General features: G+C 37.5%; 1 protein-coding gene and 1 long non-coding RNA gene across 4 annotated transcripts; one reads left to right on the top strand and one right to left on the bottom strand.

The window, feature by feature from the left end:
* Positions 1–148: 148 nt before the first annotated feature.
* Positions 149–10834, bottom strand: LOC145314560 (uncharacterized). Of its 2 annotated transcripts, XR_013877807.1 has the most exons (8): positions 10769–10834; positions 10435–10553; positions 10262–10328; positions 9916–10120; positions 924–1042; positions 751–817; positions 405–609; positions 149–201 (listed from the first exon to the last, which is right to left on the bottom strand). It is a non-coding gene; the product is annotated as an uncharacterized LOC145314560 (long non-coding RNA). The 2 variants fall into 2 exon arrangements; XR_013877806.1 differs by lacking the exon at positions 10769–10834 and having other exon boundaries at positions 10435–10571.
* A 3225-nt stretch (positions 10835–14059) lies between these two features.
* On the top strand, positions 14060–19716 carry LOC145314557 (uncharacterized). 2 transcript variants are annotated; one of them, XM_080154526.1, is made up of 8 exons: positions 14060–14210; positions 15066–15190; positions 15689–15841; positions 16155–16347; positions 16903–16986; positions 18023–18144; positions 18563–18621; positions 19457–19716. In XM_080154526.1, the coding sequence occupies exons 1-8, from the start codon at positions 14108–14110 to the stop codon at positions 19569–19571; spliced, it is 954 nt and encodes a 317-aa protein (XP_080010652.1). In that variant the 5' UTR covers positions 14060–14107; the 3' UTR covers positions 19572–19716. The 2 variants fall into 2 exon arrangements, with proteins under 2 accessions (XP_080010652.1, XP_080010653.1); XM_080154527.1 differs by having other exon boundaries at positions 16155–16350; positions 16906–16986.
* Positions 19717–20004: the final 288 nt, after the last annotated feature.

Genomic DNA, 20004 nt, shown 5'->3' with positions numbered 1-20004 from the left:
TCGGGCGATTGATGAATAAACTATTTTTCATTTTAAAAAAGTTAACAAAATTTTTTTTTTGTGGGGGGGGTGTACTACAGCCCACTAGTTAGAGATGTAGCAGTGCGGCAGATGTCCCAGAATGAACAACTGCCATTAAAACAATCAATGAAGCTTTCAAATACTCGTTTATTCAGGTAGAATACAGCGGTTTTAAACAACCTAAAATAAAATCACAGAATTAGGTTGTTATAAATGAACTACAAAATAGAACAATAAAGTATAATACAGAGTTAAAATACTAAAATTTGCATTGCTTTCTTAGTTTCTTTTAAAAGTCTTTTATTTTGATTTCGGGCTTTTCAGAATAGTGCATTTCAATAAAACAATCCAATGGTTCATTAGTCAAAGAATGTAAAACTTACTTCTCGAATCCAGCTCTTTCCACTTAATAATTTCCAGAGCTACAGGCTTATCAGATCATCTCATCAACATAACCACCAGCAAATATCCACAGCAGCAATCAATACAGAACAATTCCACGGCAGTCAAGGACTTAATACTTCAGACCACAAGCCAGATTTGAGGATAACTCCATATGAATCGGTGTTACAGTGGCAGAATTTCAGTCTAAAAACATCAATCATATACTTTATGTTAGAAGGAGCACCATTTATAGAATAATCAAGGGTAACTCTGTGTTTTTAAGCTTTGACTTTGAGGATTTCTAATTAATTTGAAGGAATTAATATAAAGGTGAGTATTCTGTACCTTAATTTTAGCGAAGGATCTCCTTTTTCGCTATTGGTTCCAAGTTCTTTGTTCCACTTGGTGAATCCTGTAACAAAAAACCATAATTAGGTGATATTTGGATAGGCAGCAATCTACACTATAACTTTGATTCCAAATTTCATTAGGTAGTTATTCAATCAACAACATTTTACCTATGGTTCTTTGTGCTCAAGCTTTCCCTCTGATCCGTCACGAGGGGCACCAACAAGCTTCTCCACTAGAGATAAAAAGAGGGCAGATCCACTCTCAACAGGCTCAGCTAATTCCAGGCCTTAATAATATCAAATTAAGCCCAAACTTTTAATGGACTACAATGCTTTTAAAGTTAACTTGGAGGCCGTTACGGTACTCATTTATTGGTTCCTTACAATTAGATAGGGGCAGTGAATTCAATAGATTTATATCTTCAACTTTGGTTTAAATGAAATCTTTGCACATACGGCTTCGCTGGGTGAATGAATTGACTATTTTTAATATTTGTTTTACCTTATATCTCAGCAGAGACAATTTATTATTACATTTTGAGAACTTTTTCACTCGTTAGCACTTTCTGAAATGGATTAGCCCATATTATTTGATGTAGATATAGGTTTCTTTATCACTTTTTACATATATATAATACAATTTTAACGATAGTAAATTTAACCAATTTTTGCTTAAAAGAAACAAAATAAGTTGTTAAAAACTAATAAACTTGGAAGTAAAAAGCTCAAATTAATTTTATAAATGCTTTGAATTGATTTAAATGTATATTTTGTACCAAAAAATAACAATTTTCTTTAAACTTTTAGATAGACTATTTTTCCTTGCTTATATTAAGATGGCTGACGTTAGACTGATACAACGAATATAGAGATTTGAACGCTTGCGCGTCATAGATTAATCACATACATAGATTGGATAATATTTCATATTATTTTTACAAAATTAAACATTCTTTGCTAAAAATGAATTTGAAAAAATAAAATGGCTTTTGCATTAAACAATTACAATTTAATATAAATTTAAGTTTTGTAAGTAATTAGCATTATTTCCGATACATATTTTTTGCTCTATGGTGAAGAAATAGGTTGCGTGAATTTACTTTAACATATTTTAAATTACTAAACTTTGGCCTTGTTATGGAAGCCTTCTCTCAGTCTTCGTGGGGTGATTTGACTGGATTCCTTCTAAATATAAAACACTCCCCCAGGCAAAAAATCCACGAAAATCATCCCAGGTGTCTTCAGTTCCGGCCCTTACGGAGCTCACAGAACCAGTTTGAACTTTGAACTTTGAACTTTGACAAATTATTTGAACTTTTACTTTGAACTTTGACAGAAATAAATCTTTGAACTTTTACTTTGAACTTTGACAGAAATAAATCTTTGAACTTTTACTTTGAACTGTAGTTTTAACTTTGAACTTTTAACTTTGACAGAAAATAAAATTTTTGAACTTTTACTTTGAGCTATAGTTTTAATCGAACATTACATAATTTTAAAATCAGGTAAAACTTTGTACTTTACTAAAACTTTGATAAAATTTGGCATTGTTTAATTAATAACACAGAGCAATTGTCTTATGTTTTACTTTGGTCACGGAGCACTTGTCGCGTGATTTTACAATTTAATAGATTGATAAATTGATAGATTGAGAGTTTGAAAATTTGAAAACATGATAAATTGAAAGATTGAGAGAAAGGATAGAACTATGTGCTGTACTTACGGACCCATTGGAGATGGACTGCCTCAACATCTGCCTCCGCCAGCTGTCCTCCAAGCTCTAACTCGTGCTCCTGGTGCACCACCGCCAGGCCTCTCACCGCTCGCTTGGTTGTCCTCATATCCTTCTCCCCGTGGTTTCTATACTCTATCGTCACCTCTCGTACGTGCCCATCCCTAGATATGTGCACTTCTCTGGCTCTGCCAATCCTCCATATACACGTACCTAGGGGGCTACTGCCATCTCTACGGAACAGGACTATGTCTCCTGCCCCAACCTCTCCAACAATTTTACTCCACTTCTTGGGCTTTGGTACATACTCACCAACTTTCAACTCTTTCCACGCTTCCCACCAGGATCTTTCCACATCCTCCATGGCTTCCAACATCTTGCCAGGCCTTTCCACCGTTAACTGGCCCCCAGGTGCTCTGTTATTATTCCTGCCCAACAATAACCTGGATGGAGTTATCAAATCCAGTTGATCAATGTTCTGATACCTCGATCCTAAACACAAAGGCATCGAGTTCAAATCGTTACAACAGAACGACAACGCTGTCTCAAACTCCAACGGCGTGAACTTCAGCCCCTTGAACGCCACATTGAGAATCTCCTTGATGGACCGTATCGACCTCTCTACCACTCCTTGGTAATTCGAACTCTTAACGGGAGCAAGCTCAACCGTTAATTTGGCGCCCTTCTCCTGGTTCAACAGGTTCTGCACACTGGCTACACATATGTCAGCTGTCTCGAAAGCTCTCACTAGCTGGGTGCCATTATCTATCTTGACTAGACATGGGATGCCATACCGATTAATGTGGCGGGTAAGGGTTAACAAAAAACTTTCTGTGTCATACCCAGTCATACTATACGCCGCCACAGCCAGCGTCGCCGGACACTTGTACACCGCCGCCCACAATTTCATCGGAAATCTATGTGTGCCATAACTGCATCTTCCTTCTACAGGCCCAAACAAGTCAATCATACAAGTTGTGTATGCCGGCGCTATCTTCAACCGGCACGGGTCTACAGCACCAAACTCTCTCTCTATCTCCTTGGCCTTGTATCGCCGACAAAAGAAACAGTTCTTTTTTACCTCAATCGCCAAAGAGTTGCCCTCTAAGATAAAGGCGTGTTCTCTGCTCCTTCTCAATGTTGCAATGGATCCTCCATGGTGCGTCACATTCTCATGGCAGTGACGCATGATACTGTACGCCACCGGACTGTACCTGTCCAGCACAGGCTTGGCAAAGGCCAACTTCTCTAGATCCAGCATATTTTCCGCCAATGCATCGTTGCCTCCCGGTAAGATCCTCCCATGGTGGTACATAATGCCATCCTTAACTGTGCCAATGCTTTTTAACTTGTCTCGACTGTTGAATTTAGTTACCTCTGCCGTAGTCTTGCTAAAAACATATTTTTCCGCTCTCTTCAAAACATGCTCATCAACATCCACCAACACAGTGCCAGACACAACACTAAACTTGTTGCTGCTCCTTCGCCGCCAAATATCAACAATCTTCAAACATACAGCAATCAGCCGGACATACCTATCCCACGGGACCTTACTCGGGTTAACCAAGTAATGTGAAAACTCGTACCTCTCAACCATCCTCGCCGAAAAATTAGCCAGCACCAGCCCACGGCTTTCTTTGTTCCTCATCTCCTTCAGCGCCGCAACTTTCGTGTCCTGGTCAAGGGTAATCTCATCAATACTTCTCGTTGGCCACTCTGACTCTGGCCTGCTCATCCAAGCCTTTCCATCCTGCCACTCCGATCCAGGCCCAATCTCTGGGGATCCATCAGGTCTAGTCAATATATCAGCTATGTTCTGTGCTGATTCAACGTGGCGCCAACTCGTCACGTCACAGAATCGCCTTACCTCAATCGCCAGGTTGCGGATGCCAGTCTGCAGTGGTCGTGTATCACAGTGGATCCAGTATAGCGCAACCATTGAATCTGTAACATAGGTGATCTTCTTGACATAATTCTCAAAATTAAGTTTAACTAGGTGGGCCAATACACATCCCATGGCACATGCTGTCATCTCAGCTTTGGGGATGGTTAGTTTGGTGGTCAGCTTTGACTTGGACGCCACCATTCTGGTTACAAACCCGCCTGACAACAACTTCATTCTTGCGTGGACGACGCTACCAGCTAGCACCTGACTTGCATCTGTAGACACAATCAATTCAACCCCATGCTCTACATCCACAGGGTTACAGAACACACTACGTGTGAATCGTATGTTTCTTAGTTGCTGGACCATCATCAAATTTTCCACCCAAGTGTCTAGGTAGTTGTCCGGCAGGATCTCGTCCCACTCTGTCCCCAGTGAACAGATGGAACACATGTCAATTTTTAGTTTATTGGACCTCGGTGACACTAACCCGAGAGGGTCCCAGCACTCCATGGTTTTGCCCAACAGAATCCTTTTTGTGAACATGACCCGCAGCGCTTCCTTCAGGTCACCGGTCACTTCTTCTGGCACTTTACCTCGCTTCTTTTTGCCCAGGAACAAAGGCTTCACCTCGAGGGATATTGTGTCTTCCTTCGGCCGCCAACAATACCCAACGAGCCCAACACTTTCTCCATCTACAGACACTTGTTCATCCGGGTCGTGACCACTCCTCGTGACCGCTTTGACCGACTGCTGGCCCATTTCTAATACCTTTACCAGCTGCTCTCCTGCTAAGTCGCGTGTCTCCTCATCACAGTGGGCAGAAACAATATCGTCCATGTAGGCTTTCTTTCGGATCACGGCTGCTCCAATCCGAAGCTCTGGTTGTTTGGCTTCAGCTATGTCCGCAACCATCTTGAAACCGTGGATGGTTTGGTTTCCTGAACTCTTGATCCCATAAATAATTGTTCTGACCACGTAAACAATGACTGCTCCAAGCAGGGACAATCCATCAACCCACAGGAACTTGTGATATCTATAATGCTGCGGCTGCAGGAACACGGAATTGTATGCCATCCGGATGTCGGCGCTAAGGGCAGCCCCTCCGCATCTGAATCCAATCAACAAGTGCAACAAATTAGCCAGCTGGTTACTTCCCTTACATAATATGTCATTCAGGCTCTTGCCTGTCTTGGTCTTGGAACTGCCGTCAAACACAAGCCGAACCGGGGTGGATATACTGTGGCTGTTATGGACAATGCGCCACGGAATCACATATCCAGCTTTTCTGGCCTCCACCTGTTCCTCTGGCGGCAGCGACGCTAATGGTGCTACAAACCCATTATCCGCCAACTTGTTAAAACTTCGCAGGATCTCCTCTCTGGCAACTTCACTCTTGTTGGCTAACTTGACCTGAGTGCCCAATATCTTTTCGGCAACGTAGGTATTATCTGCCAAAGCTGATTCAGGATTCTCAGTAAATGGCAGGTAAGCAAATAACCTCCTCTGCTCGGCATCATAGCTGACACTTTGCTCTATATCATGTTGTTCACGTTCTTCCAACAATGATTCTTTCTCCACTCGCTCACCTTTCTTGCACTCGGAACAGACGCGGCACTTAACACAACGGTATGACATATCTGCACCTATCTGGTCTATCATCTGGTATTCCTTGAGCATCTTACTTGGTCCGGCGGCAAAAACGTGGTGGACAAACACATCATCCTCATCCATTAAGGGGTTCTCGGCTCCAGCATAATGCGAACATACCTCATGTTGGTGGTCAAAGGTCGCGGCACTTTCATGAATCATCCCATTGTTGGAAAATAAACAGTCTCTCTGATATCTATATGCTTTAAACTCTGCAGTTAAAAATGCAGCAGGTCCCATCAGATGAGCGCGGCTCATAACATCTTTCCAAACTTCATGTGGTCCAGCTAATATCCCGTCGTGACCTCCATATCCAGCCAACCTGGATTTCATAATGCAGAGTCCACCTGGCAAGGTAAGTACCACCTGTGGGTAATATAGATTGTACTGAATGCCAATCATGATGTCCACCGGCTGTCCTCCAATTTCAGGTTCAGTTGTCGGCATCTTTGCAGCAGGATGGCTCTTAGTAAAGACGGCATTAAGTTCTTCCCATACCTGTTTCAGCGGCCACTCTGGGAAACGTGTGCTAACTTTATCCATTTGCAGGCCTTCAATGGTCGCAACCCGTTTTTTACCATCTTCACTTACCATCGGCAGCCAGAAACGTTCAATGCCATAGGGGATCTCAACCCTCTGGCCGCCAGCTACCTCAAGGGCGGTGGGGCCAGGCCGCTGCGTCTCTGTATCCAACGACGCACATGCCCGTGTGCTCAGGCAGGCTCCATAGCAACCGTTGTCGTAAAACAGGAGCAGCTTCTCACCGTTGGTTCCTTTTACATATTGCAACATGTATATGGGCTGGTTCTGTATACTTGGCTCCACTATGACGTCATCAACTTTACCTCGGCCGCCGCTGGCGGCGAAACTCGCATATACATCTCTGTCACCTTTGTCGGGCAAAGCATGATAACTGGCAAAGAAAAACCTGACATCGGTTGGTAGCAGCTTCTCGTCCAGGGAACGTTTAAATTCTGCCTCCTTCTCCATGTTGGCTTCCAGGTGATAGGTGCAGATGGCGATATGGTTCTTCCACACATCTGGCTTGTCCTTACAGGTTCCTTCATTGCAGATCCACTTGCTGTCACAGTACGGTTCGTGTTCTTTGAACCAGGCCTCCCTATTCTTCATGTCAAACTTGGCATCTAATCTCAGACATCTGTAGCATGCCTCTGCTTTCACCGTCCTACCGAACCTTCTCTTGACACGAGTTTCTTGGAACACTTCACAATACGCCAGGGATGTATGTGAACCTGGGCACAATCTACACTTAACTTGTTTCGCCTGTCTGCTTTTGTTCATCATAATGGCGGCAGCAGCATCTCCACTTGTCTTCTTGTCTTTATCTTTAGCCTTCTTCTTTTCCTTGTTGTTGGCGTGGGACACGGACCCGTTGTTGGCCGCAGCCGGATCGGCACCAGCTGAACTTGCTTCAGCGGTAACGTAGCTTTTTGCGGAACCGGCGGAACTTTCAATAGCTTGGGCGGCCGTATTAACAACTCCTTCTCCATCACTGCTCAACTCACAATCTGCTGGCATCACACTGTACTTGGATGTGACTTGTTTCCTTGACTTGCTGCTGTCATAGTAACGTGTGCCAGACGTCACCATGATATCTATTTTAGCCGTGACCTCCCACAACATGGTCTGCAGAAATTGTGTCAGGGTCTTGATCATCATAGACTTGGTCTGTCTGGTACCAGGGTCAGTTCTTTTCTCAGCCAACAGAATCTTGTGAAATTCAATGAGGTCATCTTTCAACAACGCGCCTGACAGGACAGCCAATACCGGTGACGACTCATACATATCCAGGATCTTATGTTGTGTAGCCAGCTTGGTGAGTGCTACAAGCTTCTGCTCAACTTTTATCAGCCAGCTGCGTTTTTCAAACAAGTTATCCGGGCAGGATCCACAGGCTTTGATTTCGCTTGATTTCGCGGAAAATAACAGTTCAGGCTTGCCGTACACTACCTTCAGGTGATCCATGGCTTCCTTGTACGTCTCTAGGTTGAGGATACAGTCTTTTGCGATACCAACCACGCATTCAAATTTAAGCTTTAGGTATTTCTCGTGCTCGTTGAATCCACCCATTGTTTCAAAGAATAGCTCCATCTGTGTTTGGAAGCTATAAAAGTCAAGGTTGCCGTGACCCGACTCGCCACTAAAAGTGGGAGGTTTGAGCTTGACCTTGTTGACACCAGCATCGTTAGTTCCAGGCGCAAGTCCAGCCTCGTCATACAGCACATCAAGGTGGGCTCTGGCCATTCGTTGGGCATTTATGCAGCTCTGCTCAGCTTCGTCCAACATCTCTACGGCACTGCAATCTCCGCAACTCGTTGCACACTTCAACAGGTCACTTATCTTCTTTTGGAAGTCTCTGTGTTGCTCCGAAGCCTGCTTGAACAAGGTTTCCCCTCCTTTGATCTCGTTGGTGGCTCTCGTCTTTAACTTCATCAGCTGTTTGTATGCGCTGGTCACATACATAGTGTTGTCACTCAAATTCTTCAAACCATAATCTAAGCGTTGCCGGTGTACAGAGGACGCCTGATTTCCCGCGGCGGCACTCTCAGATGGCGGCGGCGGCTGGGGCGGCTGTATCCTAGCATCCTCCTTCCTCCTTAACTCCTGGGCTTCCCACAGTTGCTTCCTGAGGCCGTTTAAGTGTGCCAGACATTCGCTTGAATTGATACTGTCATCCTCGGTGAACTCATCACAAGGGTTGCTTTTGAAAAACACTACAGCATTTGATAACTCATTCACTAATGTGTGAACTTCACTGTTTATTGTTTCAGCCTGGGCTGTTGGGACATGAGCTGGGTTTATAAACACCAGATTATTGTCCCAGGTGAAAGTCACTCTTTCAATAACATCAATATGTTTCTTTATTTGAGCCTTTGCCATTTTACTGCGGCGTTTATCACTGGCTTTCGGCGGCGGCTGTTGCTGCTCCGGCGGCGGCAAAGGTTGCAGGCCTGCCTGCAGCTGTACCGGCGGTGGCGGCTCTCTAGATGGCGATGTCGGCACTCTAACCGGCGGTGTCGGCACTCTTGGCGGCGGGGTTGGCGTTCTTGGTGGCACCAACGGCTGTGTTGGGTCACACGCCGCTACAACAGTTGCTTGACTTACACGTGACTCCGGCCGTTCCTCGTCACCAGTTGCAAATACCTCGCAGTCACAGGCTTGTCCTGGCGGGCACTGACATTCACTGGTCCTTCGAAGGTTGTGATGCTGACTAAACACCGTTGCCAAACTATCGTTTCTAAACACTGATTGTTCTGTGGAAGTTCGCAGCTGTTGAATACCAGCCACACTCAGGTCTCCATAACTCCAATTCGTGTCTCTATCAACATCGTTCTGGTGGCGTTGGTCAGTATATGATCTTCTGTCCCTGATCCCGTTGATCAAATCGTTTACTCTGGAGTCTGTCTCCTCGTACACTCCCTCAGCTCGTGCTATACTCGAACTGCGGTAACCATGGAATTCCGGCGGCGATGAGGAGGCTTCTCTGGGGCTCGTGTAGCTCATAGGTTGCTCTGGGTAGCGAACTCTTGTTTAAAACTGTACTACAGCCCACTAGTTAGAGATGTAGCAGTGCGGCAGATGTCCCAGAATGAACAACTGCCATTAAAACAATCAATGAAGCTTTCAAATACTCGTTTATTCAGGTAGAATACAGCGGTTTTAAACAACCTAAAATAAAATCACAGAATTAGGTTGTTATAAATGAACTACAAAATAGAACAATAAAGTATAATACAGAGTTAAAATACTAAAATTTGCATTGCTTTCTTAGTTTCTTTTAAAAGTCTTTTATTTTGATTTCGGGCTTTTCAGAATAGTGCATTTCAATAAAACAATCCAATGGTTCATTAGTCAAAGAATGTAAAACTTACTTCTCGAATCCAGCTCTTTCCACTTAATAATTTCCAGAGCTACAGGCTTATCAGATCATCTCATCAACATAACCACCAGCAAATATCCACAGCAGCAATCAATACAGAACAATTCCACGGCAGTCAAGGACTTAATACTTCAGACCACAAGCCAGATTTGAGGATAACTCCATATGAATCGGTGTTACAGTGGCAGAATTTCAGTCTAAAAACATCAATCATATACTTTATGTTAGAAGGAGCACCATTTATAGAATAATCAAGGGTAACTCTGTGTTTTTAAGCTTTGACTTTGAGGATTTCTAATTAATTTGAAGGAATTAATATAAAGGTGAGTATTCTGTACCTTAATTTTAGCGAAGGATCTCCTTTTTCGCTATTGGTTCCAAGTTCTTTGTTCCACTTGGTGAATCCTGTAACAAAAAACCATAATTAGGTGATATTTGGATAGGCAGCAATCTACACTATAACTTTGATTCCAAATTTCATTAGGTAGTTATTCAATCAACAACATTTTACCTATGGTTCTTTGTGCTCAAGCTTTCCCTCTGATCCGTCACGAGGGGCACCAACAAGCTTCTCCACTAGAGATAAAAAGAGGGCAGATCCACTCTCAACAGGCTCAGCTAATTCCAGGCCTTAATAATATCAAATTAAGCCCAAACTTTTAATGGACTACAATGCTTTTAAAGTTAACTTGGAGGCCGTTACGGTACTCATTTATTGGTTCCTTACAATTAGATAGGGGCAGTGAATTCAATAGATTTATATCTTCAACTTTGGTTTAAATGAAATCTTTGCACATACGGCTTCGCTGGGTGAATGAATTGACTATTTTTAATATTTGTTTTACCTTATATCTCAGCAGAGACAATTTATTATTACATTTTGAGAACTTTTTCACTCGTTAGCACTTTCTGAAATGGATTAGCCCATATTATTTGATGTAGATATAGGTTTCTTTATCACTTTTTACATATATATAATACAATTTTAACGATAGTAAATTTAACCAATTTTTGCTTAAAAGAAACAAAATAAGTTGTTAAAAACTAATAAACTTGGAAGTAAAAAGCTCAAATTAATTTTATAAATGCTTTGAATTGATTTAAATGTATATTTTGTACCAAAAAATAACAATTTTCTTTAAACTTTTAGATAGACTATTTTTCCTTGCTTATATTAAGATGGCTGACGTTAGACTGATACAACGAATATAGAGATTTGAACGCTTGCGCGTCATAGATTAATCACATACATAGATTGGATAATATTTCATATTATTTTTACAAAATTAAACATTCTTTGCTAAAAATGAATTTGAAAAAATAAAATGGCTTTTGCATTAAACAATTACAATTTAATATAAATTTAAGTTTTGTAAGTAATTAGCATTATTTCCGATACATATTTTTTGCTCTATGGTGAAGAAATAGGTTGCGTGAATTTACTTTAACATATTTTAAATTACTAAACTTTGGCCTTGTTATGGAAGCCTTCTCTCAGTCTTCGTGGGGTGATTTGACTGGATTCCTTCTAAATATAAAACAGGGGGGGAGATTTTTTTCTATGAGCGATTTCTCTTTGGGTGGTGTTATCCTCCTCCCAAAAAGTTATAAACCTTCCCAGCACTAATGGAAAGCTACCCTTTAAGAAGAACCATATCGGTTTAGCGGTTTTCGAGATCCTTTAGACAGACAGACATCCTGTTACTTTATTATATGGACTAGCGGCTTCGCCCCTAGCCTCTAGGGGCTTTGCCTCTAGAGATTTGATCAAACCAATTTTTCGTAATTTAGATTTTTAAAAATAAATCAATAAAAAATTTCTTTGGGGGGGGGAAATTTTTTTTTATAGGGTGGGGGGGGTATTCGACCCCACTATTTTAATTTTAGTTATAAAAAGAAAAAAAAAATTTGGGGGGGGGTTGGGGTTGTCCCACCCCTAAGAAAATAGTTATAAACCTTCCCGGGACCTATGAGAAGCTACCATGTGAAGGAGAACCCGTGAAGGAGAACCCGATCGATTCAGCGGTTAGCGAGATCCTTCGCTACAGACAAACAGACAGACATCGTTCTACTTTGTATTATAGATTATTATTTGTGACAAAATTCATCATAAATGAAAGTATTTATTTCCAAGATCTTTTTTTTGGCAATTTTTAACCACCAAGATTAAAAGCTGCCAAGGGCAATTTTATTCATTATTATAATGAATGGGAAAGATTTGTTATGCATTGGTTTTTGTCACGTCAGAGAGAAAGGGGACAATTGGCTGTTTATTATACTTGTCCCCAAAGATTTTTGGCTTAACAACTTTAGGGACTTACACTAAATTAAAATTGGTTTGTTCATTAAGTTGAGTTTTGAAACATTCCAACCACTTATTTTAATCTACTGAAAGGGTAATTTTGTGTATCATCATAATGTACATCAATTTATCGGCCATTGACTTATCCCTTTAGATCCCTGGTTTTTTTTCTTGATAATTTATTTTTGACACATACCATAAAAATGTCGTCTTTAATAAACCATTTATTTGTTATTTATCCTCTCAAACATTAAATATTATCAATATTTTGGTTTTTATTTCAGATGCATATCAGCAGCGCTACTAAAAATATATTTATATTTCGCTTTAAGATACCTACTATTAATTGTTCAGAAATTAAAAAAAAAAAATTTTCTTTTTTAAGTTTAGGCATGTTGTCAATTTAAGGTGCGTTGATTTTTATGGTATTCTAATTTTGAGCGGGAAAATTAAATGGTTTTCTTATTGTGATTACCTATATATTTTTTATTTACTAATTTTTTTTTGTAATTTTTCTTTCTATTAATGAAATATTCTTCATTTTTCTTTTAATGGTTATCCCCCTTTTTATTAAAACCCTTTTAGATACCACTTTGGGGAAAGTAATATTATGAATTTTAACATTCTCCTAGCATATTTTATATATCCTTTATTTCAAATAAGACATATATAATACAATGTATACAAATCTACATGAAGAATATACATTGAAATAATTTCCCCTGCCAAGAAAATCTACAATATGTATATGTATAAAATTCTATGTCAGAGTGGTCCAATTTTCCCCTACTCTCAACCCACCCCATCCCCTCCTCCCCTATCAGGTAGTGTGGTTGTAGAAAGGAGAATCACACACACACACATAACTCAAACTACGAACCATAATACCGCCTGAGAAAGGAGGTGTGTGCCTCCAAAACAGCCAAGTATTATATATCAAAGCAAATATTATGAATAAGTACTCAAAAAATCTGTCAAATATTTACAAAAAAAATCTTCGAAATAGAGTTTTCGTAGATTTTTGCTACAACAAAAAGTATGTTGAACTGAATGAATCCTCGGAAAGGAGGCTACCACCAAACGTCAGAGCGCGACAGGAGAAAAGGGGAAGGAGTGGTGGTGTGGTGTCTCCCGCTAGGGGGGAATAATAAGAGAAAGGAGGCAAAAACCAATTATTTTCATTCTCAACATCCCTCCCCCCAACCACCCAACTTAATTTTATTCCCGTATTTTAAACACATTTTCGTAAATATTAATGTTTTGTGTATATTATGTGAAACTTTGTTTTGGTTTAGGAAAAGTGATTATGTACTTCACTTATGTTAGCTTTTTTTTTACAATCACTTAACTCAAAATTACGGTTTATTGATGTAAAATTTTATTCTTGACAAAATATAAGACATAAAAATCAATATTTTTATTGCAAATAACACAACATTTTGTTATAAAGAAATAAATAAGCTTCAATTAAAACAATTTTGGGTTGTGTTTTATTTATCTTGTTAATTAAATTCAAACTCGAATTTTACATTAAGACAAAAGAGGTTTTCCATGAAAAGTTTGATAAATTATCTATCAATTAAAAATAAATATATTAGTATTACCACTGTGTAATAGTTTATTTTAGTTATTCAATTATTACACAAGTCAATTACTAAAAATAATGTTAATTAAAATTAAAATATTTTTTCAACATGTATTGATAGATAGATGTATCATTCACAAACCAAAAAGTATGTTAACGTTCTAGTATTAAGATTAAGTGAATAATAGGTATTAAATTGACAATAAAATATGTTTAATGTTTATGTATAAAATATATAATTCAAGAATTTGCCATACCCATTTCAGAAAGTGAATCAAAATAGTTTGTGCCGACAAAATGGGTGAAAATTTTCTGTTAAAATGGAACGACCACAGCTCGTCGATATTATCAGCCACGTCGCTGCTGTATCAGTCCAGCGGTCTCACAGATGTTACAATAGGTACGCTAACTTTGTTCAGTAGCGCAGATTCTCAATAATAAGGGCATTGTATTTAAGCCTGTTTGATGATAAGAAAATTGACAAATTAAAAACATTGTAGCTTTAAAAACTCATTTAGTATTTTATATATTATTTTGCTTTGTTTTCTGAAAAAATGAAACACCTGTCATAAGGAACTTTGTTTCAAATCTTATTTTACGAATAAAAAAAACTTCAAAATATAATTTGAATCAACCAAGTTTTAACTTTTCGACAGGTTTTTATATCAGTGGAACCAAATAATTCTTAAAATCGAAGCTTTTTTTAAAATTATGGTCTGTCTATACGCAACGGTTAGCTCTTAACGTTAATCACAGTATATTAGAATTGTCCTGACTTTGCATGATGATTTCTTTACTAAGAGTAGCAACTCCATTTAAAAACTTTGGCAATATTTTTGTATGTATTAGATTTCCTTTTCATCTGATTTTTTTATTTCTTTGACATCAAAGTATAATATTACCTATAGGCGAAGCAATTCCTACGTTATACATATATACCTACAATTTTGTTTATACTGAAAGATAAATATTCTGTTTATTAAGTTTTCACACTATATAATGTGCTTATGTTCGTTTTTCCTAAAGTATAATTTTATAGTTTTACTTGTATGAATGTTGTTAACCTTGTAAATGTAATGTAATATTATTATAGTATATACAGGTACCAATGTCTACTCTGTATGTAAATAGGTATGTTAATTTGCTTTATGATATCTGAAAATTGGAACAACTTTCATATTTTATTTTACAGATTAACTTGAGAAAAATCAATTCCAATTTGATCAATATAATTTTTAATGTAATATTATTGTAGGCACTGCAGACAAAACGTTCCGAGCGCACAAACTAGTCCTGTCCATATGTTCTCAAACATTTGCTCAATTATTCGGTGTTAACGGAACCCTTTCTACCCAACAAAATCCTTTTATCTATATGCAGGTAGTTAGCTATCTAATTTATATGTTATCACTACGAAAATTGGTGTTAATTCAATCTTTAATTTATATGATAATACTTAGCTTTCTTCTCTATATCTAGCTCTATACAGTGAAATTTTTATATTGCCTGCTTTTTTTCGGGTTGTAGCTTTTATAAAACATAATTTTTTTATTATGTTAATACCTTACACTTTAACAAACCATTAAGTGTAGCGGCTATGTCCTTATAAGCCTCCAGAGGCACTTTAGGCAAAGGGGGAGGGGTAAAGTTTCATTTTTAGTTTTAAAAAGGAAAATTGAAATACCTTGGTACAATTTTTTTTTTGGGGGGGGGGGAGATAATATTTCTAGGATATTGTTGGTAACCTTCCCTGTACCTATGCGAAGCTTCAATTTATAGGAGAACCATAACAGTTGCGCGGTTATCGAGATCCTTCGCTACACACATTGATTACTTTAATATTAGAATAATTTATAGCGTAACCTCTCTATATTTAAGGATGTCCCAAGTAAATATCTGGAAACTCTGCTGCGCTACATGTACGAGGGGGAGGTGAGCGTGGAAGAAATCGACCTGGCCCCCCTGCTTACCTGTGCCAGGGGGCTCGGCATCAAGGGGCTCTGTGAGGTTGACAGTAAATCTGACAACAAGGTAAATAAGATTTTTTGTTGTTAATTAAGTTCAAAAAACTTAATCAGAAATGTACTTGTTTGTAATAAAAACAAATTATGGCCGGCCGATAGATTTTCTATAGGTATATTCATTTGTTTGCCATGTGTGCCTGTTTAATTTAATTTGTAGTTATCAGTGATTTCTTGCAGTCTAGATAGCCATTATATGTAAAAATTGACCCTAAACATTTATAGACTTTCATTTTAGTTATCGTTTAATCACAATAGCATTTTATGCACCTTATCCTTTTCTACCCTTTCTCTTGTTCTGAAAAACATTTTTTTCATGTTAGACCAAACAGCAACTATCTCGCGAGGAAGTGGAGCAACTACTCCCCGAATCAGCGCCTCACCTCCAACCTCAGCTACAGCGCAAGAAGAAGAGAAAGATAACGCCGGACAACAACAATTTTGTAGCTTCCTCGCTCCAACAAGTCTTGCAACAATCCTCGGATCCTCTGGCTAATGGTGGCATCATGGTTTCAGGTTGTTGCAATAATATTTTAGTTTTGGGTTACATGACCACTTTGCGTTTTAAAATTCTTATAACTTACAATAAATCAAGGTTTTTTTATTCTTGATTTTGCAAAAGCGTTTGGTGGATTTTTAAAAATCTTCCTTGTCAAGTAATCCTTTTCTTTTTATGTTGTTTTCTTGTGAATTTTTATATATTTATGGCATTAATTATATTAGCTTTTATTAAAACAAAAAAAAAAATTTCCGGCTGTTCTATTTACATTTCAGGACTTGTTTAGCGTTTTTTAATCAACCTACTACCTATTATATTTATGATTGAATATAGTTGACCCTACCTCTGACTAGAATCATATGTATCTATCTATTTTGAACTAACAATATATCTATGTAAGTGTACCTATAGAAGTTGACTCTACCTTTTAGAATAATCATATTTTTCTATCTATCTTGAACTAACAGTAAATCTATGTAGGAGCTGTAAGTGTACCTATAGAAGTTGACCCTACCTTTGACTATAAACATATTTATCTATCTATCTTGAACTAACAGTACATATAAATGTAGGAGCTGTAAGTGTACCTATAGAAGTTGACCCTACCTCTGACGACAATGACATTATCGAAGTGGACTCTTCAAAATTTTCAGCAGGTACCTACCCATTGCAGATTGGATCTATTACAGAATTAGATTCGAAAGGGAGTTCAATTTAGATCCTTGGGTAAAAATAAAATTACATGGGTAGAGGGGACATAAAAAGTAGTATGGTATCCTAATTTTCATTATCACTATCCCTCATTTTTTGCTTTAAACTTTGGGAACTTTTTTCAAAGCTTCATTTTGAATCATATTCTCTTTTAATGTAATTTTAACTTGCTGTCTCGACAGGACAGTCATTTGTGAGTTAAAAAGTATCTGCACATAAAAGATCAAAACATTTAACACGAATCATTAATCCACTTATCTCAGTACATCAATCAATTAGAATATTAAGTAGCATTACCTACCCATGCAAATTATTTTCTAGATAGCTTGTTAGAGTTAATTGGCGATGAATTGGTGTAAATAAATATTGTTATCGAAGTTAATTGGTACTTGTATGAAGTCACCGCCTTAATTGTTGGTCTATTTATGAATAGAAATAAGTATAGGTAATTTAAAAAAAACAAACATTGCAAGATAATAGTTTCTTGAGTTTCATTTAACTTGTTAAAGTTCCTAAAATATATCAAATATCTTATATTTTTTTGTATAACATGATTAAAATGGTAAGGTAGCTACCTATTAAGATAATCTTTAAGAAAATCGACTGGTTTGTGAAACTTATTTCATAAAGCAATGAAAACCCAATTTAATTAGGTACCTACGGCTAAAATAGTTTGGTAATATATTATTTTAGTGTAAATATGACACTTTTAAAAGTAGGTAATAAAAATATGGCTAGCTATTATTATCTGAATGTTAGATCACTAATGCAAGTTAGTATGATATATTTCATAGAACCAAACCTTTTAAACAATGATAAGAAACCAATAAGAAATACATTTACCTACACTTAGGCGTCTTCGAAATAATGTAAACCCCAAATTAAAAATAGCCTAATTTAAGATCTGGACAAAATAGAAAGCCATCATGAAAAGTTACAGTACAATTATAACATCTATCTATAATCTATTTATCCATCTAGATTATGACGAGATAGCAAACGATGGTATGGATGATGTATCTATCCCGGATGAATGGCTGGAAGATGGAGAAATGAGTTCTGGAAGTCATGACAAGTCCCTCGCCTGCAACTTCTGCTCTAAGGTATAGGAAATCCTTATATTAGTAGGTCAGTAACAGGTTGTTTGTCTGTCTGTTTGCCTCTTGAAATTTTACCGCTATTAGATTAAGAAAACGATGATTTTGTTTATAGGGGACCATTTAATTTGATACAAAGCTTCACTGTAAAGCACAGATTTATAGTTTAGCTGTCCTATTGTGTACTAACATTGAGAATGCCACAGGCTTTTAGACTTTCAAATACCCAGCTCAGGTAGGAAGTAACACTGTGCTGTAAATTATTTTGGTATACAAGTTTTATAATAACGTTTTCATATTTATCAGCTTAGAACTTTTTGTGTTCTTTAAACATCAATTTATTGTCCATTGTCTTATCCCTGAAATATAATTGTGATGTTTCTCTTTTTTATTGTGCTATAAATGATATACTTTTTTATCGCAGGTTTTCAACTCCAACTGGCATCTGAAACGACACATAATGACCCACACTCGCGATACAAGGCATGGTTTAATATTATTTTTTTATTAACGTTTCCGCGGCCTTGTAGGACAAAAATTTTCCGCCATTCTTGTTACGCATAATGGTAGATCCAAAGAAATATCTTTATATACAGCGTCAAATGAAACTTTGAGACAAATTCTCGTAATAAAAGGGTTGGCAGTCTTAATTAAATAATTTTGGTTTGTTTTGTAACCTAACGTTTAATAACTAATAATTGTACATTAAGTTTTAGTACAGCTAATTAATTTTCTGTTAGCGTCAATTAGATCTATTTGGTAATTACAAATCAATGTTACGAAATGCATTTATTTCTAACAATTTTTATTATTTTTAAAAGCAAATGCTTTCTATTATTAGAATATACCTATGTATTTTGCCTTGATAAAGTTCGATATTTTACGTAAATTTTTAATCTTCCACTTTTTATTATTACTAGCGGCTGCACTCCTAGCATCTAGGAGCTCTGTATTAAAAGTAGTAAGGAAAGTACGAAAATAGCCTGAACCATCCCAGGACCGATGTGAAGACCCCCTAAAAAGATGACTGAACCGGTTTAGTATTTATCGAAATCTTAACTTACAGAAAAAAACCTTACTTCTTTTTATAATATGATGGACCTAAATTATCACTTATGCCTAAAACAATCCTCGTGCCAAGGTAAAGCTTCCCTAAAATGGAGAAGTAGTTTTGAAGTTCTAAATTTCAGATAAAAAAACAGGTACCATCTACCTAATGTAATTCATTATTCATCAATATCTTTTAAGTTTTGCATTTATGGATGTTTTCATCCTTGCTTTTATTAACAAAATATTAAACCAAACTCCACTTGTCCAGATACACATGTCAAATGTGCCAGAAAGACTTCAGCCGAAACGACAACCTGAAAAGCCACATGAAAAGTATCCATGGAGTTGTTATACCACCTAAGCCAAGGGAAGTCAAGAAATGATGATACAAGCTTGTGTTTCATTAATAAATCCGCGAAATCTTGAGGAGAAAATCTTTTAAACAAGGATATAACTTTTAAGTATTTGTTTGTTTTTGGTCTCATTATTTATGAAGAAATGATCTTGATTTTAAGTCTGTGAGTGTGTTCTAGCACAAAATTTGCAATTATATGGTACTAAACATTGTAACTTTGCATTTATTTGCATTTCATTTATGTATTTATGTGTTTTTTAACTAACGCACAATAATTTTCTTCTGTACAAAAAATTTCTTAGAATTGCATAAATCTTTAGTCTTAATTAATTCATACCTAATCTTTTATTCAGGGTGCCGGAGCCGTATAATTTTGATGCGGCTCCGGCTCCAGCTCCGGCTCCGGCTCCTACCTTAAAATTAATATATCAATTTTTTTTCATTATTGAATTTGATAAAAT

The sequence above is a fragment of the Acartia tonsa genome, chromosome 3 (genome assembly GCF_053477335.1).
Source record: "Acartia tonsa isolate MP-2025a chromosome 3, ASM5347733v1, whole genome shotgun sequence".
In the NCBI taxonomy this organism is placed as follows: domain Eukaryota; kingdom Metazoa; phylum Arthropoda; class Copepoda; order Calanoida; family Acartiidae; genus Acartia; species Acartia tonsa.
Note: the sequence above shows the minus strand (reverse complement) of the source record. Positions and strands in the feature narration are given on the sequence as shown.

Coding starts and splice junctions, on each gene's coding strand:
- LOC145314557 (XM_080154526.1), top strand. CDS start 14,108: ATGGGTGAAAATTTTCTGTTAAAATGGAACGACCACAGCTCGTCGATA. Junction 15,191..15,688: donor ATCCTTTTATCTATATGCAG/GTAGTTAGCTAT, acceptor TCTATATTTAAG/GATGTCCCAAGTAAATATCT. Junction 16,348..16,902: donor TGGTGGCATCATGGTTTCAG/GTTGTTGCAATA, acceptor ATATAAATGTAG/GAGCTGTAAGTGTACCTATA.